Source organism: Lactuca virosa, chromosome 5, assembly GCF_052849685.1.
Source record: "Lactuca virosa cultivar CGN04683 chromosome 5, Lactuca_virosa_CGN04683_v6, whole genome shotgun sequence".
NCBI classification, from domain to species: Eukaryota; Viridiplantae; Streptophyta; class Magnoliopsida; order Asterales; family Asteraceae; genus Lactuca; species Lactuca virosa.
This window is the reverse complement of record NC_136430.1, coordinates 274,022,302-274,047,341: the sequence shown is the minus strand read 5'-3', so window position 1 is coordinate 274,047,341 and position 25,040 is coordinate 274,022,302. Positions and strand designations below refer to the sequence as shown.

Here is a 25,040-nt window from a genome sequence, read left to right as displayed (position 1 = left end):
ATTGAAAAGAAAAGAAAGCTATAAACCAAGGGGGAGATTGTTAGGATTTGATTTGTGGTTTATACTTTACTTTTGATAGCTTTTAGAGTTCTCGGTCTAGGACCGAAAACACCATGAATTCCGTGGTGTTTGGACCGAAATCACCATGTGATTTCGGTGGGCTTAATGATGATTTCGGTTTGGGTTTTGGGCTGGGCCTTTGTAATTAGATCTAGGTATATATATATATATATATATATATATATATATATATATATATATATATATATATATATATATATATATATATATATATATATATATATATATAGTATGGTTTCAGCCGTGAAAAGGGTTGGTCATTCAAAGAAGTTGAGATCGAGTTTAGAGAGAAAGAGAGAACCGAGAGAACCGAGAGTAATTAAGAAACTTATGTAATAGACTATTGTTCAACATAGTGTGCATTGAAGATTTGATATTGTGTTCTTAATTCGTATTAACTGTTTTGCATTAAATCACTTGATTGGGATTCCGCACCAATTCCAGTGACATCGATTGACACACTAGATCACGGGTTTTACAAACATAATAACTTTATTATTGTGGGTTGAAAACCCTATGTACTCACCAGGTTTCCCAACCTGACCCACTCAGTTTATTTGTATCACAGGTGTCGATACGAAGCTATATTACACTGGGAGATTAAAGGAGATGAAAATCACTAGTGTAAATGAATACAAGGTCTGTTTATGCTTATGTTTCTGTATTGACGATGACATCCCAACGTTTTAATATAAACAAAATAAATTTCTTCGGAAATGCTTTGATAATATATTTATCATGTTTTTCTTGGAACAAATTCCGCAATATTATTCTTTAAAAAGGATACTTTGATTTTCAAATAAGCATAAATAAAACTTTTAAAAATGACCGTTAATTTGGGGATGTCACAAAGAGCATCAGGGGCCATCCAAAATGACATGTTCACCATTGGCTTGAGCTCTCAATTCGTACATCTTCTCTCTATACCACTTGTTCGGGAGTTGTGGGTCAATCCAACGAAAAAACCCACCATTTTTGTCTTTATCATTGTAGTTTGTGCAGCCAAGGAACCTCTGACCATGATTCTTTAGCGTTCATGTCATCCACATTCCAACCGGTCTCCACATCCACGCAGTCTCACGTTACTACTTGAAGATGACAACATTGATTTGCCTTAATTTCTCTTCTTTGGCTTGTGGGTTTGCGAATATGGGAGTTAGAAGGCCCGCTTTATGCAAATAAATTCCATAATATGACATTGTACTGTAAAATACTTTACTAAAAATCGATTCCGAACAAAATTCGTAACAAAAGTTGCAACAGATATTGGCTCCATAGACAAACTTCCACGAGTTTTATTCACGTTGCAAATTTTCATAGCTAAATAGCTAATAATTTGAAATCCTTAGCAAATTTGCTATGAAAATTAATTTTGTTACAAAATTCCTAACAACTTAGTTAGACTTTTTTTTTCCATAGAAAATCAAGCAACGAAAATAAAATTTTGTAGCACAATTCCGTAGGTAAATAGCTATGAATGCTACTTCCATAGCAAAGCAACTATGAAATTTTATTCCATTGCAGATTAACCATGATATTTAATTCCATAGCAGAATTACAATGGAAGTATTTTCGTAAAAAATTTCATTGCAAATTTGCTACGAATGCTTTTTCCATAGAAATATCAGTAGCAATAAACCAATCGATTTCGAGTCAGTAACAGTTTCTGTAGCAATTCCCATGTTTTCTATAGAAAATTAATTTCGTAGAAAATATGGTAGCAAATTAGCTATGGAATGACATTCTATAGTACGATCCGTAGCAGAATGACAACGAAAAAACGTTCCATGGTAATCTTCCTTAGCGATTTTGGCTTTTTCTTGTAGTGCTTCCTAATCGCATTATGTGCCTCAAACTTTAAACGTGTATATATATAGGGCTAGGTTATAATGTGGACGAACATCTATTGTGCGGACGTGTGAACATTGCTATTCTATGAGATTAACTAAGAGAATATGTTGTTGACTAATATGAATACATTCAACCTCACACAACTAGCGTCATTATAATGCATTCTTACTAATTCTTATTCATTTTTGTTCTCACGCATCGTTTTTCACTCATTTTCATTCTTACAGAATACGACTCAATAAACATTTTGACAGAATGAGAATCATAGAAAAAAAATCTATAATAACCTTATACACGATTTAATTAGTGAGAATGTCTGATAATTACAATAGTTATGTAAGTTTGAACGTACTCACATTACTAAATAACATATTTTATTTGTCATTCTCACAGAACAGCATTGTCCACACGTTCGCATAATAGATATTCATTCGCATTTGAACCTAGCCATATATATATATATATATATATATATATATATATATATATATATATATATACACACACACACACACACACACACACACACACACACACACAAATACTATATACATCAGGGTTAGTTGTTCATTATTATGGCGACACACAAGAGACACAAAAAAATTGACAGAGGAACAATTACAGAGTTTTTGGCACTATAAAAGGTTGTCGGAGGATGATGCTTCACATGATCGGTGTTGTGCATGTTTGTATGATTTTTATATGTCCATGCTTCTCCGACATGAAAATTGGTTAAAGAGAGAAGCGATTGTGACGTTATGTCATGAGAATTCATGAATGTGGCTACAAAGAGTATGTGTTGCTTTTAATTTGTCGGGATCAGTAAGGGATGAATGGTCGGGAACACTTAGGGTCATGTGGCTGAGTTGATGCCTGTTTGCAGTCAAAGTAGAGAGTGTACAACTGGTGTGAACTTATATGACGGTGCACGATCTTCAATGACTGTGTTCCAAATAATCCAAAAACAACGAAGTTAACAAAAGGTGCTCTGAAAACACAAGAATGCAATTTTTTGAACATTTTGGAAACTTTAATGGTATTTTTTATACTAAATGTGTACTTTCGTTGGTATTATGTGTACAAATGGTATATTTCAATGATATTTTTACTAAAAAAATAACAATAATAATTTTTGAACATTTTAGAAATTTCGTTACTCTTTTAAGTCATTTTTCAATTTACCCGAGAAAACCAGTTATCATAAAGTTTTATTTGAACACATACGTATTTTGTAGGTATTATGTATACAAAAAATATACTTTAATGACATTTTTATACTAAAAAACAACAATACTATTTTTTGAACATTTTAGATACTTCGTTACCATTTTAAGTCTTTTTTGCTTTAACATAAACTACGTAATCTACACAATGCCTACATTTTACTTTTAACATACACGCATATGTACTAAAAAATCCATCTACCACCATCATGAGAAATTATACTTCCTTTTACATTAATTGAATCATGAATAGACACCAATTATTACTCACTTTCACTAGGTATAATTTTATAAATATAGCTGATTTGTACAAAAAGTTTTAATCCATAAATAACAATTTGTGTTTTAGAATGTTGTATTTTACAACTTTGTAAAATATAAATTGTTTTGGATGAAGAAAAATTGTTGTGTACGGATCATTTTTTTTTTGTAAAAGATATAACCCAATAGATTAGTTTCTCGTTCAAAAAAAAAATAACCCAATAAATCATTCCCAATTATCACTTATTTTCAAGTTTTTTTTTGCATGTTAAAGAATTTTCTAAAACATAAATTGTTATATATAGTAAAAAGACTATTTTATACAAATAAACTTCCTTTTAAAAAACCTCGAGATTTGAAACACAACATAAATATATAAATCACATATTTTTTTGCCTATAAAGAAAAGGAAATATGTCTTATAACTTCACACCATGTATAAGTAAGTTATATGAACCTTGTTCTTCCCGATGCTAAATAAATTTGGATGTACTCCTTAAATAAAAATCGCCCAATTGACGATCCAATTATTGCCACAACTTTTACATATTTCATGAGTTGTAGAATATGCATTACTAGTAAGAAATTAAGAAAAATCGTGATTGTTGACTGATATCTCCGCTCCCGAGTTCACTAAAGAAAAGAAGAGAAAAAAAAACGAGAGAAAAAAAAAAGGAATTGATCTCCTTTTTCTTTCTCTCTGGTTCCTTCCGATTGAAAGGATAGTTTATAGGGAAAATTAACTTGAATCTTATTTTCCTTTCTTACTTTCTTTTCTTAAATGAAACTTGGAAACAATGTTCTTTCCAAATATTCCTGCTTTCTTTCATTTCTCTCTTTAAATGAAACTCAAGAGCAATGATGTTTTGTAATAATTGTAAAGAAAAATTACATAAAAGTTATTAAGTTTACATAAAATTTTGATTTTAACACTGTTTTTTTTTTCTTTCAATCAATTATTAAACTTACAATTTTATCGCAAATTTAATCAATCGACTAGTTTGCTTGAAGTGTTTCATGTTTCTCATTTACTGACTAGGCAAAAAGCTAATGTGACTGACTGACTTTTTCATATGATCATAATTGACAAACATTTTGGATTAAAATGAACCCTTACATAGATCTATACCCATTTCCCCTTATTTCTTTTTATTTTATTCTTTCAAAACATCACGATTTTGTGCAATGGTTTTCCAAGGTCGCTCAAGTAGTTCACAAAGTGGAGTAAACAAGACCAGTAAGGTTTCCTTTAGGAGATGTTACCATGGATAACATTTATTGTCTTGCTTACATCATTTTGAAATGCTAAAACATTTGAACAACTTTGAAAACCCATTGTACAAAATCATAATTCTTCGAGAGAAGAAAAAAAATAAAAAACTAAAAAAAATAAGTATAGATCTACATAAAGATTCAATTTAACTCAAATATTTACCAATTAGGATCATATATGAAAGCTTTTGTCAACTTTTTGCCTAGACAACAAATAATGAATATAAAACAATTAAAGCAAAACAATCGATTAATTAAACTTGTAACAAAATTATAAATTTAATAACTTCGTTAAAAAAACACAATGTCAATATCTAAATATTATGTAAATTTAATATTTATAATAATTGTAATCACATAGAAACCTAAAAATAAATAAAATATAATATCCCGGCGGCTTGTTTTTTTAGCGTACATTATTAATTATTCAACATGACCGCGTAACCGAAGACCAGCCCCGACCCGACCCGAATATCCAACTCATAACTGGCCATGTTTTAAACTCGCTATATAAACACTTCAAACAGCACATCTTCTCATTAATGCATGACCTGCTTAAAGTCCTGCAACAAACTCTCTCTCAATCAATCTCTCTCTTCTCTGCTTAATTCTGTGGCGTAGACTTTTCTTGATGACAAACAAGAATTCCATCAATGGTTTTTACCTCGTAAATTAATCGAAAGTACAAGGTATCTATCTATCCTGCTAATTCTGCTCCTGTTTTCTTCTGTGTTTTGCAAGGAAGATAAATTGATGACCACATGTATATATGTTTGTGTAAGGAAATGATAATTCAGATTAGTCTTGAAGTGATTGATCGTTGATTCAGTTAGTGTGTTCTTATTTCTTATAAAATTCAGTCAACCACGAAAATTTCTGATTAATTGAAGGGAATGTGTATAATCGTATATGTCAATTCATGATTTGTTAATTAGTTCGAATTGAATTTGATTGAACAGAGAGTGGTAGAGAAGAGGGGGAGAGTTTCTCTTCGCCGATCTCTCTGAATCTAGGGTTTATCAACGACGACATCATAAATAAGGAATTTTTTCCAGGGTTTATGAGTAAAATCTTCAACTGATTTCATGAAATCGTTACAAAATCGAAGGATTTTGGGCTGATTCAGAAAGTTATGGGAGAAGATGACTACCTTCTCAGAAGCAATTTATCAAACAGCTTCTCTGCATTAACTGTAAGTGGGAGATTCAATCACTACAATGCTTCCAACAATCAACCCAACAGAAAACCAATCAAAGAAGACGACATTCTTCAACAAATCGAAGAACAAGAAACAGAAATTCTACAGTTGAGGAAACACCTAGCGGAATACACAGTCAAAGAAGCTCAAATTCAAAACGAGAAACATGTTCTTGAAAAACGAATTGCTTCAATGCACAAAGCCTTCGATCAGCAACAACAAGACCTTTTTGAATCCACCTCAAAAGCCATATCTTACAGACAAGACATAATCGAAGAGAACATACGCCTGGGATATGCTCTAGAAATCGCTGAAGAAGAAAGGTCAATATTTATTTCATCTTTAGTCCCTCTTCTTTCAGATCTTTCTCTTCACCCCCCACCTCTTGACGCATACTCCATTATTAGTAACCTAAGAATTCTCTTCAAACATAACAAAGAACGACTCGCCATAGCAGACGAAAAGCTTAGAAATCCACAATATCAGCCATTAACGTTACATCCTCATAGAAGAGACGATTCTTCTTCACATTCACCATGGACACACACAAACACACACTCACACTCAAATTTTTCTCCTTCACAAAAACCAGTTCATATCGAGAGACAAACCAACGAACAACAAGAAGAAGAGGAAGAAGAAGAAGAAGAAGTAGTGAATTCGCATTACCTCCCATCAATTCTCGAAGAACCTTCTTCTTCCTCACAACTCGAAGCTGATGACGATGATTCAGAAGACGAAAATTTCAGTGATGAAAACGAAGAACAAGACCCGAACAAACCACTTCCAACAATCGAAGGGTTACAAATTTTAGGCGAATCGTTTCCCGGAAACGAAATCCAAGCAAGTGGTTACTCAAGAAACGGGACTACTCATTGCGGATTCGAATGGGTTCGCCATTTACAAGATGGATCTGTAAATTACATAGAAGGAGCAAAACAACCGACATATACAGTAACAGCTGATGACGTGGACACATATCTTGCTGTAGAAGTTCAACCACTCGATAACAAACAACGAAAAGGCGAACTTGTAAAATGTTTTGCAAATGAGAACAAAAAAATCACGTGTCACCCCGATATGCTTCGTGAGATTGAGAAAATATTCAATTTAGGTCATGCGAATTTTAAGTTGTTGATTTGGAAAGAGTCTAGTGACACGTGGGAAAATGGGATGTTGGAAATTAAGAAAAGTGGGTATGTGATAAAGATTAATAATGGAAGTGTTGTGGTGGATGAAAAGTATGCAGCAAACATGGTTGTTAGTTTACCAGGGGAAATGCCATTGGAGTTTTCGATACTTAGTAGTAGTGATGTTGAGCATTATTTACGTGTGGATGATAATTTGAATGATGTGAGTTGTTCAAGAGATACGATTGTGTTGACAATGAGGTTGTTTATAAAACGGGCTGTTGATAGGAAGCTAGGGAAGAAAAAGAGGAGGGGTTTGTTCTTCAAGTAAGTTATTATCATTATTATTATTATTATTATTTTTTTCTGTTGTATAGGTTTTTTTTTGTAGCATTTGTACAATCTTTTTGGACGAAAATCGATTGTGAAATGAAGTTGGTTGCATTTTTGACTTGTCATTTCTTACAATTAATGTAGCTTTTGTACACAACATTACCGGTTATATTGTGTTTGACATTCATTAGACTGTGTTCTCTGTCAATATGACAAAAAGTGTAAATTTTGGCATAACCAAAAAGTTGGGAAAAGGTTCGCTCTTGATTTCTCGTCTATACAAAAGGTGTTTAACACCTACTTGTCAAATATAAACAATAATAGATTTATAAAAAACGCAAATTATATCAAATTAGAAATTGCCTTATCCCTGCTCCGCAGGAGACCGTATATGAGATTTTGCTTACTATGTTCTAGTTACACAAAAGGAAAGTACTACTATTAATTGTTTTATTGTTTTGTGTGCACTGTTTGAGGGGGACCAAACTTGTCCATGTATGAACGTGTAGGGACCAAACCTGCAAATTTTCTATTAGATAGAGACTATTTTTGTAATGTATTAACATATGAACCGTTTCTATAAACTAAATTACACAATGACATTTTCTGTAAATTAAAAGGACAGTTTTTGTAAATTTTTTAAATGTATGAATCGTTTCTGTAAAAATAATACACAAGGACATTTTATATAAATCATTGGGAAAAAATTTGTAATTTACTTTTTATATATGGATAAAATCTGTCAACATACAAAAACCTTAATCATATAGACTATTTTTGTCAAAAAAAAAAAAAAAAAAACTTTATAGTGACCTTTTCCCGTAAATTGAAAAACCATAGGGACTAAATCTGTCTAAATTTGAAACTTTTGTGGCAACTAAATCTGTCTAAATTTGAAACTTTTGTGGCAAATCTCCCAAAACGAAGGACATTACTGTTCGTTGATCCTTTGCTTTTTATTATATAAAGTAATTGTAACATACTTGTTTTTCTGTTAAATTACATAAATAGCAACCAACTTGTCCTTTTACAAATATAGAAAATTTGCTACCTAAAAAAACTGGTTAATTGAATGCCTATTCTATTTTACATATATAAAAAATTTGCAACCTAAAAAAATTCATAATTGAATGCCTACCACGTGATCATGTATTGGTCAACTTGATGTGACATGGCATATGACCTGTTATTTATATTTTTTTAGTTAGTTTTTTTTTTTTGTAAACAAATGTTTAGTTGATGTATGTAGAATTGTAGATAAGATCATTTTCATTCTGATAGCACATCATTAACTTCCGGCTAAGAGAACCCAATTTAAGCAAATCCAAACCTTAAAACGGTGGTTGGTATAATGATATGTGGTGATAGAAGAAAGAACGAAATATAATCTTTCTTTTCTGTTTGTTTACTATAAAGAAATGGATTGATGAAAGATGATTCTTTGTCTTTCTGCTGATTTTTTTTTCGAAGGAATGGTGTTTTTTTTTATTCTTTCAATAATAAAATGATATATTATAATTATAAACTATTTTTATTTACATAATTGTCAGCACTAATATTTTTAAGAAAACAGAAGATTCAAATTTGAAAGCACAATTAAGTTATTTTTCAAGTTTCCAAAAGGGATAATGACTTGAGAAGGTAACGAATTTTTAACTTTGTTGAAATTTAGTCACTGAATTTTTTTTTCGTGCTTGATTTATCGCTGAGTTATTTGAAATTGTTCACATTTTACCTTTATGACCATTTACAATGGTCATAAGGGTAAAATGTGAACATTTCAAATAATTCATGGGTAAATCAAGCACGAAAAAAGTTAAGTAACTAAATATAAATTAGTTGAAAGGTTGTTACCCTTTCAAGTCATTATCCTTTTTGTAATTATCCTTAGTTTATTTTGTTTATTGGTAGCAACTACTTAGATTAATAATTTCGATTTCAGTCACTACAATTTGTTTTGTGTTTTGTTTGTAAGGAGTATTACAGAATAGAATGTGTATTACATAACCATGTTTTATTTCATTGCTTTAATCATACTCAATGAGATAAACTTTTAACTAAAGTTTCTTTATTTACGTATAAGTGAAACGTCAACCCACAAAGAACAAATAATCAATAGAATTTCACAGAGGCAAAAAGACACATACGAGAAATAGAACGAAAAATAGATCGAAATTCAAAAGGAGCATGGTGAGAATGTACACATACAAATAGAAAATGTAGATACAAGTAATAATTATGAAGAAAAGTATTGACAAAAGAAGTTAAAAGTAAAAATAGTAAAACTAGGCAAAATGCACAAACAATGTAAAGGCAACTAGCACCTAGACTACTCATGTACCACTTCATGACCTTGATCTTATGTATCCACACTCTTTAATCAAAGCTGGTGTCATTGTAAAGAGAAAAACCTCATTCAAATTTAACAATGCATTATCTTCACGCTTTTTTATCATATGTTCTCACATCCTCGCATGATATACAACGACCGTCTCCGCCATCTAGAGTGAATACCATTGCCTATGTCCTAAGTATATGTCTGAAACCACCACATTCTTTGTTTCTTCAATTTCTATGTGATTAAAGTCGCTTTTATTTTATTTCTAAGTGTTGTTTATAATATCTTACAATATAAAGATATATCACATGATTACTACAACATCTTCACCTTTGTGACCTTCATATTCAACTTGTGCTCATTCTTAATAACATTTAGAACCATTTACGAGATAATGACTTGAAAGGGTAACAAACTTTTAATTTTGTTCATATTTAATCATTAAACTTTTTTCGTTCTTGATTTACCCCTAAATTATTTGAAATGTTCACATTTAACCCTTATGACCGGTTATAATCGGTTATAAAGGTAAAATGTGAGCAATTTCAAATTCATGGGTAAATCAAGCACGAAAAAAAAGTCAATGACTAAATGTGAACAATGTTGAAATTTCGTTACCCTCTCACGTCATTATCCCTTTCCAAAATTAGTGGATTTTTCTATCATGACTATTTTAAATTTTATGGTTTTTTTTTGAATAACAAATAAACTTTCGACCATTTAAAATCTATATGTTTTATATTTTAAATGGAATGAAATATATTTATGTGTAATTTATTTAACTATATATTTTTTATTTGATTAAATTTATTATTATAAAATAACATTCTTACACGAAATATTATAGTTTGAATGATACCACTTTTAAAGAGATACAATTAGCCAATAGGACAAAAATTGTGATTTTTTTTCAGCTCCAAAAAGATGAAAAAGATTCAATCTTGATATTTCGTCTATGAAAAAAAGGCATAAATGCCCTTTCATTATCATCCTTGAAAATAACCCTAAAACCAACATATGTGATGTGTATTGTGTAATATAAACAATAAAACATTTATAAAATTGGACAAACTATGTAAAATGGCAACATACTTGTCTTTCTATTAATCAGAGAAGACAACATACTTAAAATTTTAACCATGTTAATAACCAATTTGTCTTATCACATGTATATAAAATTTGCACCATAAAAAACTACTTTAAGGTTAGAGGGTGTTTGAGATTTCATTTTGAAGTTAAAAATGACTTTTACCAAAAAAAGACTTGTTGACTTATGAAGGTGGAAAAATGAGTTTTTTTTTTTAAAAAAATGTTTGGATTAACTTTTTAGTGGCAAAAGTTGATAAGTCAATAAGTTAAAAAGTGTTTGGTTTAAAAATGACTTTTGTTTGTTTTTAATCATAATATGTTATAAGTCATTTCAAAAAGCCACAAATTATTACTTCTTAAAAACTCTTTTTCGAAGGGTAAACAAAAAGTTGTTTTAAAAGTCTCTATTAGATATCCAAACACTTTTTTTTTAACTTATCGACTTTTCAAGAAGTCAATAATTTAAAAAGTCATTTTTAGATGAACATCCAAACACCATCTTAAGTTTGGAAACATGTCACATTGAATGCCTACTATGTGACCATCTATCTGTGAGCTTGATGTACGTGATGTGACAGGGTGTATGACATGTTATTGTCATATATTTTCTATGAACATGTTCAATGAAAGTTTTTAAAAGCATTTTTACTATTTTGAATTTTTTTGATATAACAGTTTACAAATGGAGATGTGAGTTTTCTAATATGCCACTCCAAATATTTAATATTCTCTAACTTGTAATCATCTTCTAGCTTTTGTCCATTTTCATAATATCATCTATTATTGTTACATGTTTATAAAAGAGAGCTTTCATTAGATGATTCTTCTTCATGTTCACCATAAATACACACACAGTTAAAGTTTTCTCCATCACAAGAACCAGTTGACATCAAGAGACAAACCAACAAAGATGAAGAACAAGAAGAAGTAGTTAATTATCATTACCTCCCATAAATTCTTAAAGAGCTTTCTTCTTCCTCACATCTCAAAGCTGATGATGATTATTCATAAGATGATAAAACCAGTGATGAAAGCGAAGAAAAACTACAAGACACCAACAAACCACTTATAACAATCGAAGGGTTACAAATATTAGATGATTTTTCGATGATTTTTTGTTGTCATTTGAAACCCTTCTTCGACACATTTTAATCATACCAAAAGTTTAAGATCCTCTTTAGTGTTAAAGGTTCGATATAATTTAATATTATTGGTAGCACCTTGACTGTGAGATGTTGTAGGAACATTAACAAGCTCAAGATAAGGCGGTATAAGAGGCATACCTAAGAATGGCATTTGAGATTTTTAGTGGTTAGTAAATTCATCCTCTGACCGACCTTTTTCCTCTTCACTAGATCTTTCATCGTATTCACAAAAATCTATTGATACTTCATAATTAAATAAATAAGTTTCCTGAATAACAATAAGCGCCATCATTTTATCTGTTTCGTCACATGTACCTTCATCATCATCTTTAACACCATCATCAACATTTTCTATAGATTTTACAAAACTATTATATATAGTTTTTTATGGAACTCAATGACTGGTCGGTAAACACACTATATTGTTGCTTCATATTCCACTTGAACGGTTTCTGTCGAATCCCCTACCACCACCAGACCCTCTCCCACTTTTGAGTTTTCTCCTATATTTGATCGTTGCCCAACATTTAACCTATTCACCACTCTCATTTCTTCAATATCACCAACCAAAACCAACTACACATGCACACCATTTTTATTATTACAAATTACACTTTTCAAATGTATCATATGATTATTACCAATTACATTCATAACATACCCACACTTTGGTTGTTGGAAAGATGGCTTAATATTATTGACATCTGTGTTACTCGTCTCCGCTTTAACCAATTTTATCAACCCCTATAGAAGAATGTATGTAATAAATGGCCTAACATACGTGTTTTATTTATCTATTATTTTCCATGACCCTCCCATACAAACTATAACAAAAATTTATTCATATTGTTGAAATCTAATTTTCTCTCAAACGAAATTGTTTCTTTTTTATTATATATTTTAGCTTTTTATGACAGAGTAATGAGATTTGTTATGAGTATAGTACGTATATCGAATTTCACAGAATGAAAACCCAAATCCGTAGTACAGATTGTCAATCCGAAGTATGGTACTACAGAGTGACGTATTTTGCTACATACTGATAGTCTGTACTGTGGATTTGTTCACATATTAAGGCAGCATAAGTCCTTTTACGAACTCATGTATTTACTATGAATTGAAAATTTGAAATCAAATTTTTGGACCCTTATATAGATAACAATTCTGCATAGGGAAAGCCAAGTGTGAAGAGGTCCCTCTATAGACTCGTAGGTTATAAACGGAAAGACCTCTTTTTGTTCATTTTTTGGCATTAAGGTGTATTTTTGTTGGGTTGTAGTTCAAAAATAGTTTCATAAACTTAAAAATATGGCAAACGGAAGACTTGATTTTTGAACAAAATAAACAAGTTATAACCCACTAAGGATCACATTGCAAGAAATGAAAAGATAAAAACACAACCATAAAAGAGATGAAGAATTAACAACCTTTTGTTGTTCTTTGGGTCCTCTAGGGAAGGCTTGATAGTTGACGAAGAATATGGAATCTTTGAGACACCAACAAGAACTCAACTGGAGATGATACTAGTCACAGGTCTTATAATCTTGAAGCAAACCAAGTATGATCTAAGAAAGCAAGTATTTTCAACTCTAATAATTCAAAAGCATGAGAGAAATCAGAGAGACGGAGAGAGGGAGAGAGAGATATAGGGTCGGATTTTTCTCAAAGAAAGAATGAATCAAGTGAAATACTTTCTAGCTAGTTAAAGTAGAAACTAAATCGAAGGTCCTTAACCATTAAGACCTTATGACACTTAGACAAACTTGTCCCCCATGCATGCAAACCATGCTTATTTCTTTTTATTAAACAATCCAAAATTCCATACTCTTCATCCAAGAGAGTACTTAACACTTTTGTTTATAAAAGAAGTCAATATTTTTATAGAACTCATAATTAGTTTATAAGTTATAGATTTTAACCATTTAGTAAAAGACAAAAGAATTAATCTATTCCAAAATGTTGTACATGACTATTAATTCATACCATATGAAATTATGTAATGTTACTATCTATTAGAAATTAACATTTCCATGAAATAAATAATTTCCAATTAGTTATAAGACTTTATTGAATATTTAATAAAATCAATTTCCAATAAAGAATCAACTGTATCAAGTTGTTGTTAGTGTGACCATTAGGATCATATGTTAATTAGTAATATCATTTTAATATGACTCATGAGCATACAAGATCTTTCAATTTTTTGGTCATTTTTTGAAACTTCACTAAATTTTATATCAAATTAAAATTAGAAGCTAAATCAAACAAAGAACCCCCCCCTGATGTCGCTTGTGATCTAACCGACTACAAGTCTTTTTCTTCATCTTCGACCCAGTCGTCGCCAGTGGGTCTGCCTCCACCATAGTCGACACCAACGAGTTTTCCTCCGCCACAACAAAAGCCAGTGATCCCCTCTCTGCTACAATAAACCACGATCGATTTTTTGGACCACCACAACATACATTGTCTTCTTCGATTCCTATAAGTTTTCTATTTTAATTTTCAGACTCAATTCTTTGCTTCTACAATTTGATTTTTGAACCATTGTTCTGCTGGATTTTTCTATGCATCAATACACTCTATTAACCTATGTGTACATACACCCTAGGATCTAGGTTTTACTAATTATATCAATATACTTTAAAATTGTAAATCTAATAAAGAAAGACATAATTACTAACCTCTTGTGAAACTCGATCGTGATCTTCTTGACCCCTTCTTGAAGCTTCTTGATCCCTTCTAAATCTAACCATGTTGCTTGGATGATAGGACCCAAAATAGAACCCCTCTAGTGGAATCACACCCAATGACTACAAAGAGAGAACCAAAGAAAACTAGGATGAGATTAATCTCAAGAAACCCTAAGAGGGTTTGGAAATCGTCTCATAAAGAGAAAGGGAATAAATTGGGGAAAACTTAAAGCCTGTAACAGCCCAAAACAGTGATAAAAATTTTCATTTGAAAGACTAACAAATTCATTCATTAATTATTTCAAAAACCATCACCAAATATAATATCTATAATATCAAAGTACAATTATTCAAAATGCGGAAATCATGCGGGGAGGATGTTGTGTCATCACGTCAGGTCCTTCCCTTTCGAACCAGAGGTATCTGAAACCATAAACATAAACTGTAAGCACAAAGCTTAGTGAGTTCCCCAAAGTACCACATACCAATCATACAACTGGGATTAACACTGGGGTATATTCCAACCCAATATAAATATATGGGCCTAGCCTTGGGGTTTATTTCAACCCGATCAACACATATGGGCCTAACTTTGGGTATATTTATGTGACATCCCCAAATTTCTCGGCCAGAAAAGACCGATTTAGTTTATGCTTTTAAAATAAAATCAGAGTAATTTTCCAAAAGATGTTGCAGAATTTGTTCCCAAAACAAAATATAATAAAACCTTATCAAATCATTTCTTAAAGAAATATATTTTCCATTTCATAACAAAACCTCGGGATGTCATGTTCCTATACAGATCAAAAGCATAAACAGTATATTATAAGCCTTACAACATTTATTTACATCTACTGGCCTATAATCCAAAATCTCTCGTTAAGTCATCCAACTATGCTCTTGCCACTACCTGTAATACAAGAAACTGAGTGGGTCGGGCTTGGGAGCCTGGTGAGGATATACGGTTTTCAACTCACAAATAATAAATTTATTAATTTCATCATTCAACAATAAATTTATTAATTTCATCAACCAACAATAACCCTGATTACCCGTTCCCGTATTCCTCACTTTACGTCCCTAAAGTGTCTATTTATAAGGGACCTAGTCTAAAGATTTTCATCGGGGCGACAACACTGCTTCGGGGGTTCCTCAGCAATTTATGTCAAATAAGGCAACCATGGGGGTGACAACACTGCTTTCCTCAGCAATTTATGTCAAATAAGGCAACCAATAGGGTGACAACATTGCTTTCCTCCGCAATTTATGTCAAATAAGGAAAACATCGGGGTGACAACACTGCTTTTCCTCAACAATTTATGTTAAATAGGCACGAAGTCACATCGTCGCCAAGGTTTATACAACAGGCACTAAGTCCATAGCTGCCAAGGTACTAAATCTATAGCTACCAACGTACATCTATACCGTACTTTCACTCATCATTCTTTATCTATCCATGTTTTACCCAACATATATGTAGATAATATATATATATATATATATATATATATATATATATATATATATATATATATATATACATGTTAAATCATTTTAAACATGTATAAAACAATCATTCAACCTCCATCTCAAATAAACAAACAACATATATACATATAGCACGCATTTTTATATAAAATACTTCATATCTATGTGTAAGGTGAAAGTGACTATACACTCACTTGTTAAGACGATAATTGGGCAGCGCCTCGTCTCTTAAAATAATCTTTTCCGATAAAACCATGATGTTTTCCCAAAAACCGGGCCTTGCGAGGGTTGGGCTTCAAACCGAAAAGATAAATTTCTCGGGCTCTTCGGGCACTCCGGAACGTGTTTCAGGTGTTGGAAATGATATCGGGGCTTCGGGGGAATTCGAAACGATAAAAATATTGTTTAAGGGGTGAAAAAGGGGCAAAAGTCAAACATTACCCAGGAGATCTCGCACCCCCCCCCCCCCTTTTATAGGGTGCGAGCCGAAGATCAGCGGCTGAGAGGGCTCCACATGGCAGCAGATGCGAGGCTCGGAACCAGAGGGGAGGCAGCTGGCGTGCTTCGGACAGGACACGGAGATGGCATGCGTAGGACCAAAGGCTGTACACGCGTCCGAGCTCGGAAGATGCCACGGATGCGAGGCACGTCGGTTTCCCATTGAACCGCGGCGTCGGCCAAATCAGCGACTGACACGAGGCGGACACTAGGCGGTTACTGTTCATGCGAAATTATCCGGTTTTCAAGGTTTTCTCGATTTTTGAGCCAAAAACTTCCAAAATTTATAACTTTTGCATACGAGCTCCGTTTTTTACGTTCTTTATATGCACGCGTAGGTGGGAATATACTCTACAACTTTCGTTTAGACTTCGTCGGCTAATTTTGACTTTAATTCTAATATTATTATTTTTAACAGACCGGGAGAGGAAAATCCGTTAAAAATTCATAACTTCTTCATCCGATGTCCGTTTTCGTCTGTCTTTTTACCGTTGTACTACTATTGATGACGCCTTCGATTCTTGTTTAGGTTGTGTCTGCTAAAAATCATTCGATCTAAAATTCGAGTTTTTAGCTGTCTACTGCTAAGCTGAAACTTAGAAAAATCATAATTTCCTCATACGAAGTCAGATTTGGGCGTTCTTTTTATGCACGCTCTCGGTTTAACGAACACTATGACTTTCGTTTAGATTACTAAGGCTAAAAATCATTATATCGTAAATTCACTATTTACATCACGTAGTGTCGTGCCGGTTCTGTTGCGAAACTTCGACGGGTCATAACTTCTTCGTTCTAACTCGGATTTCAGCATTCTTTATATGTACGGAAACCTTGTGATATATACTAAAACTTGGTTAAGATTATTTATTCTAACCACTCTTCTATCAAAAAGTCATTTTTGACACTTATCGTCTCTAAATTGACTAGCCCGGATCTATGGGCGTTACAATTTCAACCCAATCATACAATAGTGGTCCCCGCCCTGTGGTCTATTTTAACCTGAACATACGATAGTAGGGCCCCACCCTGGGGTTTATTTCAACCCGAAGACGCAAACATATATAAGCCACACAACAGCTATCATCCTACATAACACAATATTGGTACCATCGACCCATGGATACAGTGAGAAAACTCACCTCACAGTCGGATGAAAATCTGAACAATATGTTGCTCTGAAAATCGACTCTACCGATCACCTTCACGAATAACAGTGACACAACTTAGACTACAGCTCAAAATACCTAAAATACCCCTAGGTCATACTTGGTCAAATTTCTGGTCAAAGTCAAAGTCAAAGTCAACAGAGTCAATCAGGTCAAATCGGTCAGTATGTTGGGCGTACTCAACATGTACGCAGGGTGTACTACGCGTTTGACCAGAGTCGAGGGCTGACCACGTACGTACAACGTACCCTTTGGTACGCCCAGCGTACGAGACTGCCACCCTTTCCTCCTATTAAGAGCTTAATTCATAAGTTCTTTCGTCCAAAATCCAGATCTAGCCCTTAAAAGATGTCCTTAATCATAAAGTTTCCAAATTTATGATCTTGCATAGTTAATAAGTGTCCAAAACTAAAAACCCTAACTTCTTAACCCATTCAGACAACCTATATCATGCATGGAAAGAAACTAAAGCCCAAGATCACATTTTTATGACTTATCACACTCTAAAACCTCTGTAAGGACAACTCAAATGTCCTGGAGTATTTCATACTCACAAGGATCAAGATTTAGGACAAAAAGGTGCCAACTTTTAAGCTAGAACTAGATCTAATGAAATATTCATCAAGGTTGGAGCTTTATACCTTTAGAAGATGCACAAGGGAGAGTAGTTCTTGGATCCAAAGTCTTGAGTGAGGCACCACAACTTCAAGGTTCTTTCCTCACCACAAAGAGAACCAAAATGATACTCCAAGCTTCAAAATACACTCACACACTTTAGGGTTTCGAAATAGAGATGGAGTCCAGACTTAAGGAAGGATATGGGGCTATAATGATGTTTAAATAGGGTCTAAACCCTAAATGTAACACCCCAGTTTTTAGGTATTTTCAAATTCATCCATTGGTTCTATTTTATGTCATTTTGGTCCTTGGATTGGAAGGAAGTGGCCATGGGAAGCCTTAGTGGCAGAATTGTAATTTTGATGCAGGAGGAGTGCGCTGGGCGTACACATATGTACGTTGGGCGTACTCATGTCCGATTGAAACCCTAAGTTTTAGGGTTTGAGGGGTATTTAAGCATCTTTATAGATCATTTACCCCCATCTTTTCATCCTCCAAGCCCTTGAGTCATTTTTGGCAAACCCTAACCCCATAAGAGTGTATTTTGAGCTAAAAGTGTGTCCTTTGTGTGCTTAAGGAAGAAGGAGTTGCATCAAGAAGCTTAGAAGTTGAAGCAAGCTTGTGGATCTTGGACCATCACCTTCTTGGGAAGCTCAAGAAGGTAAAAAGTATTCACTTGATGTTTTGTTTTCTTGGATCTCGTTTTTGGTAGCTTTATGTTGTTCTTCTTGTCCCAAAGTCCCATTTCTATTCATGTTTGGTGTTAGACGTTTTGAGTGGTCCTTCTAGACCCTAGGAAGGGTTCTAAGCCATAAAAACGAGGTCCCTTTAGCTAGTTTGGCTCCATGCTTCTTGTAGAAGGTCTTAATGGATTATGACCTTGCATTAAGGACTTTTTGGATGTGGAAAGTCATAAAGTTGGGAACTTTATGACCCTAGTATGCCTCTGGACCTTGGATCTAAAGTATGAGCTCAAGTGCTAAAGCCATTAAGCACTTAATGAAGAAGTTTGATCTGTAAGGGTACGCCCCGCATAACCTGATGTATGCCCCGCGTACTCGGTCAGCCACCCCGATGGTGGTTCTCTGCGAATTCTTGTGTACGCTGAGCGTAACTCTGGAGTGTGAGAAAAAGGATGATCTAATGCACAGGGACAAGGTTTGAAAACTCAAACCTTGAATAAACGCTTAAGATCAATGTCTGCTTGCTAATGAATGTTCTAGTCAAGACTGGAAAGACCAGTCAAGTCTGAGTTAATGTAATCAACAAAATATTCAAGATATAAATGAAGAGAGAAGATAATGATCAAGGTAAAGATAATAAATGAAGAGCAAGAATAATGTTTGAGAGAATAACTTGAAAGATGAAGTAACTAGAATATTTCTATATGAGTGAATGATCCGTCGTTTGATTTAACATTGAAAGCTCCTATAAATAGGAGAACAAGATACATGGTACTAACTGATTACATACATAGGACTGGATAAAAAGAGTTACATCTGACACTCTGAATATCCATGTTTGACAAAAGAGACTAAGTCTTATGACAAGTTAAATCAAGCTAAAAGACAATTACAATAAACGCACAAAGACAAAACAAACATTCGGATAAACAAACATTTCGGACATATAGTCCATTCCGGAATGCCTTCACTAATCTTCTCATCTGGAGCATATCTTCAATTTCGAATACAACAGTAATTCTGGAGCACAACTTCAATTTCGGACACCACTTTCTTTATTTTGGAACTCTGACTGACTTCGGATTGGGATTGCTATAGGTTCACTTTCTGGTTCCAACAATCTCCCCCTAAGTGAACTTAGCAATCAAGTCAGAATAGTTTTCTTCTTGCTTGATGAAAGTGTAAGCTCTGAACAACCAATCTCTGGCCTCAACATACCATTGTAATTGAATTACAAACTTTGCCTTGACCTGTTCAGGAGCTTCGGATCTGGATGCTCGACTGATGAACTTCTTGAGGGATTTTGTTGGAACTAGGTGTTTGTCAAAGAATCGAAAAACGTCCTTTTTGTTTGTCTTCTTTGTCTTGTACACAAACCCTAGAACCGGATCATCAATAGGACCTTCAGCTAGCAGTTCAGCTTCCGGAAGCACATATTCGATCTTGGCAACACAGTCTTCAGTTCCGAACAAGTGAGCCAACTCATAGTTGCATCGACAAAATTTCGTGACATAGTCCTTGAGAAAGCCTTAGTTTGCGTGGTAAGCACCCATGCTTATGTCATCTCTTTGAAGACTCCGGAGATGACCATCAATGGTAAGGACATCATTCGGATTCATTGCAGGAAAGTCAACAACAGTGATGGTGCGGTATGCAAGTTTGTTCCGGATGATGTGATATCGGAACAATGGACAGTTGAGTTCATACTTTACCAAGATCTTTCTTCCGAACCCAGAGATCTTTGTTATCCTCTTCCTTGTCCACACTTCCTTTAGAGGTTGTGCGTTCTTGGAGTAGAAAGTTTTCAATCTTTCACGCTCTGTCCGGATGATTATCTCCGGATCATCATTTGGATGGAGAAGAGCAAACTTGGTGTAGAACTTGCTATATGGTGAGAGAGGCAGATCAAGTTGTTCCGAATCAGTTGTTGGGATATCGTAGTACATGCAGGGCACAATGTTTGAATCACGAAGAATGCCTTCATGACATAGAGGAGAGATACCGCGCATCAGATCAGGATTGTCTTTGAGAGCTTGGATCCGGATGCTGTCCTCTAAGGCTTTGTTGATTTCCTCCTGAGACCATCCAAATTTTTTGCTTTAGTGAAGGTCCGGATTCCGTGATCGGCTTCTTGCCTTTGTCTTTGTATTTGTTGAGAACCGATATGACATGCATCATGTTCTCGTCAACAGTGAACTTCGGAGGAGAGGATGGAAGAGGTTCTTCCGGAATGTCGTCTGGAGTCCGGAGGGGAGAACCTTCATCGATCGGAGCAATTTTGGGAGCCAAAATTGGTGGCAGCATGGATGGAGTGGCCCGGAAAGCATCAACCTTTAGCTTAGTCTTAGCTTTGGCCATTTGAACACTTCTTTGAAATACATCCGGCAGAGTGGATGGCCATGAGACTGCAGACCAGATTCTCTGCTCTTCCTCCGTGAGCACTTTAGCAGAAAATATTTTAGGAGCAGGAATTCCAATGACAACATTTATGACAAACTCCTCTTCCTCTTCATTACTTCCATCATCATCATCATCATCATCACTATTTCCTAGAAGTCCGGAAATAACTTGGACTTCATCATAGGAATTGTCATCTTCATCTCGGAGTTGGTATTCCGAGGCAGTCTTCCAAGGTTGGCTTGGACCTTCTCCCCCTCTTGCACCGGTAGGCATGAAAACCGGAGCAAGCATAAGTGACTCCTTCACTTCGGAAAATTTCTCAAACACCTTCTGAAAGCTGGTGTTGATTTGAAGGGTGAGGGTGTCATAAGCATCAGCAGTGGGGGCTTGAGCTTTAAGATGGTTGAATAAGGAGGAAAGTATAGTGATCATTTCGTCAAACTTTTGGTTCGGAACATCTACAATGTTACAGCATGAACGAAGAAGCTTGAGGAGTACTTGTTGTATAATGAGATTCATCTCATCCTTTTTCCGGATCTCCTTTTCCAGACGTTGGATTTGATTCTCATGACAAATATGAGTTTGCTTTATGAGTTTATTGGAAGCATTCAACATATCATCATGAACCTTCAACATCTTTGTTATCGTGTTAAGGTAGTGATCGACACTTTCATCATACTTCTTCTCGACTTCCTCAACGGTATGCTTGAGCCGTAAGTAGATGAATTGATCCAGCTGGGCTTCACGTTCAGCCAAAGTAGGTCCGAAATTGTTGACTTCGGACAGAGACTTAAGGATGGCATCAAGCTTCGAATCCAGTCCGGAGACTTTCTCATCAAGCTTGGAGTTAAGCCCTGCTACAGAAGTTTCAAGAGAGTTGACCTTCTTCATGGTGTCTGACACATTGATTTGAATTTCAAGGAGAGCAAACAGATCAATGTAGTCTCCTGCTGAGGATCTATTATTTGAACTGGAATGTTGAGGCTTGTGCTTCTGAGACTCAGGATTGATTGGAGCAACCGAAGGATCAGGGTCGTTGGTAGCTGCATCATCATGAAACTTTTGAGTCGATTCTGATTCATTGTCTTTAGTGGAGGAGGAGGATCCGAAATCAAAGGAAGGCTTGGATGAAGATGGCTTGGAGAGAAGTTGAACAGAAGAAAACATGTTTGTATCAGCAACATGTGCATCATCTTTGGTTAGCAGCACCTCTTCGGAAATTTCATCATCCGAAGCTGAATGATTGGAAGTATGAGGTGGAGTCTTGGGAGTTTCTCTGGATGTAAACTCAAGATCAATAATCTCATTTGTAGGAGCAACATAAGGAAGGTTGCTCTGAATAGCTTGGTTTCGCATGGAAATGAGTGTGGATTCATCTTGAGATCTTGTAAGTTTCGGCTGCCTCAAATGTGCCCTGTTCACAAAATCTTCCCACAAAGAATCATTAACACCTGGTCGTCTTGTACCCTTACCGGGTATCAGACCAGTTGATGCACCTGAGGTTGGAGGGATAACTCCGGCTTTGGAATGCTTGGGGTCCGGAACAGGGGTTCCGGAGTGTGTGAATTTAGAAGCAGTGGGGATAGAAAATGTGACACGTGGATTTGTTCCAGGGGGGCAAGGAACTTTGTTCAACACCGGCATCACCTTTTTGAGAAGGTGAGGGTGGATTATGTGCAGACTCCCCGTCAGTGTGTGCTTGTGTTTTTGACACATCGAGTGGTACCTCGGATGAGTGGATTGGAGGGGTGTTCGGAAGGCCAGAGTCAGCCTGAATGCCATGAGTTCCTTCCTATTGAGAGGAGAAACTGACTTTGGTTTTCTTTTTAGGCATGGACTTTGAAGGAGAAGTCTTCCTTTTGGCAGACTTTTTAATTTTTCCTCCGGTCATAGTGGGATGGGCCTCTTCGGGAATAGGCTCAACAGAGACAGGGGCATGTTGTGTTGGGTCGAACACAACCGAAGTCTCTAGATGATGTTTCAAGTAAATTGAATCGGAAGGTATTAAGGCCAACATATGGTCTGGAAGACGTCTAACGGGACCAAAGGAAGATTGGTTCGGAACTCTATAGTGTTTAACAGTTTTGAAGGATAGATATACCTCTTTCGAAATTGTAGCAATTGGGATTGGTTCAGATTGTTCCTTGTAGAGTTCTTGTATCGTTAGGGCCCAAAACGTAGGGCTTGAAATTTCATTGCTCTTCCTTTTGACAGCGAATTTTCGGAAATCCTGCCATAATACTTCCGGAAGATCGATTGCATTGTTGCGTCCGGAGTAGATGCTGTATACTAAATACAACTAGTCCTTGCTCAGGGTGTCCGTACCACCATGCTTTCCGGACAGCCCTTGAATGATGAAGTGAATCAACACGGTCCAAAGACCTGAAACTGCCGATTTCTTGAAGTCCTTTGCTTTGTTGTCTTGATTGTAACCAATGTGATTCAGGAATTGTTGAAATTCTTCAGTGGTTGGTTCCTGAACCTTGAACCCTTCAGGGTTCTCTTCGACACCGATAGCTTTGAGGAATGTGGATTTGTAGATTGGCAGGATTCTATTACCTATGATCTTTGTTTCGAGAACGCCATTGTCGATCTTGATTCCTATGAAAGCGTTGTGCAAGAGACTGAGTGGTAGAGGAGGATCTGAGATTTTGGTGAGTGGGATGGATATGGGAGGATTTGCAATGAACTCAATCATCACTATAATGGGTTCATCAAAATCCAGAGGGTTCATCGAGAAAAGCTGTGTAGTGTCTCTAAGAAAAGGCTCAGATGAACGTGAGGATGATGATTCTTTGGAAGATTTCTTCTTGGTGACAGATTTCTTGGGTGTGGAGGCAGTTAAGAAGATTGGGATGCCATTGTTGAAATATTATGATAGCTTGAGGAACACGATGAACACAGAGAATTTGGGAGTTTTGGAGAGTTTGAGCGCGTAAAGAAGCAAAAGGGGGTATTTCGTGGTTTATATAGGTGATGGAAACGGGTCGGGTCAGAAAAGGTAATGATGAGGATCCGAAATGGAAATGGGTCACATTTAATATGTTGTCGTTTTGGGGGTGAGTTGGCTAATGATGATGAAAGGTTTCTATGGAATGAAGTGAGGAGTAGAAACCATCAAACGGTGATGAGATGTTTGCTTTAAAGAACGTGCAATCGTGGAACGGATTTCAAGGAGCACGAAAAGCATCTTTTAAAAAATAACCGTTTGAAAAAGTATCACCTTAAAAACCTTTGGACTTCCGGATGATTGATTCCGGACAGTTTGAGAACCAGAAGATAAAGAGGTGAATTCTGGATCATGGTGTTTTGAAGAAAAGGGTCCAAAATTTAAACAATCTGGAGTGAAACTTTGAGGTTCCGGAGTCAAACACATTTGAATTCCGGAGCAGAATTGTTTAAAGAAATTCCGGAGAAAGTAATTTTCAATGATTTCCAAAAAAGTTTTGAGAGATGAGTCCGGAGCAAAATGCGAAATTTCGAAAGGATTATTTTGATGTTCCGGAGTGAAATTTAAAAAATTTCGGAACAAGATTTGCAAGACTTCCGGAGCAAAGTTTTGAAAAATTTCTGAAG

At 35.0% G+C, this 25,040-nt stretch overlaps 1 protein-coding gene across 1 annotated transcript; it reads left to right on the top strand.

Moving 5' to 3' along the window:
- Positions 1-5,223: 5,223 nt before the first annotated feature.
- On the top strand, positions 5,224-7,467 carry LOC145115141 (uncharacterized). Its single transcript, XM_079051336.1, has 2 exons — positions 5,224-5,377; positions 5,648-7,467. Exon 2 carries the CDS (start codon positions 5,821-5,823, stop codon positions 7,345-7,347), a length of 1,527 nt encoding a protein of 508 aa, XP_078907462.1. The 5' UTR covers positions 5,224-5,377; positions 5,648-5,820; the 3' UTR covers positions 7,348-7,467.
- Positions 7,468-25,040: the final 17,573 nt, after the last annotated feature.

Bases quoted from the DNA above. Each gene is read 5' to 3' on its own strand.
- LOC145115141 (XM_079051336.1), top strand. From the start codon at position 5,821: ATGGGAGAAGATGACTACCTTCTCAGAAGCAATTTATCAAACAGCTTC.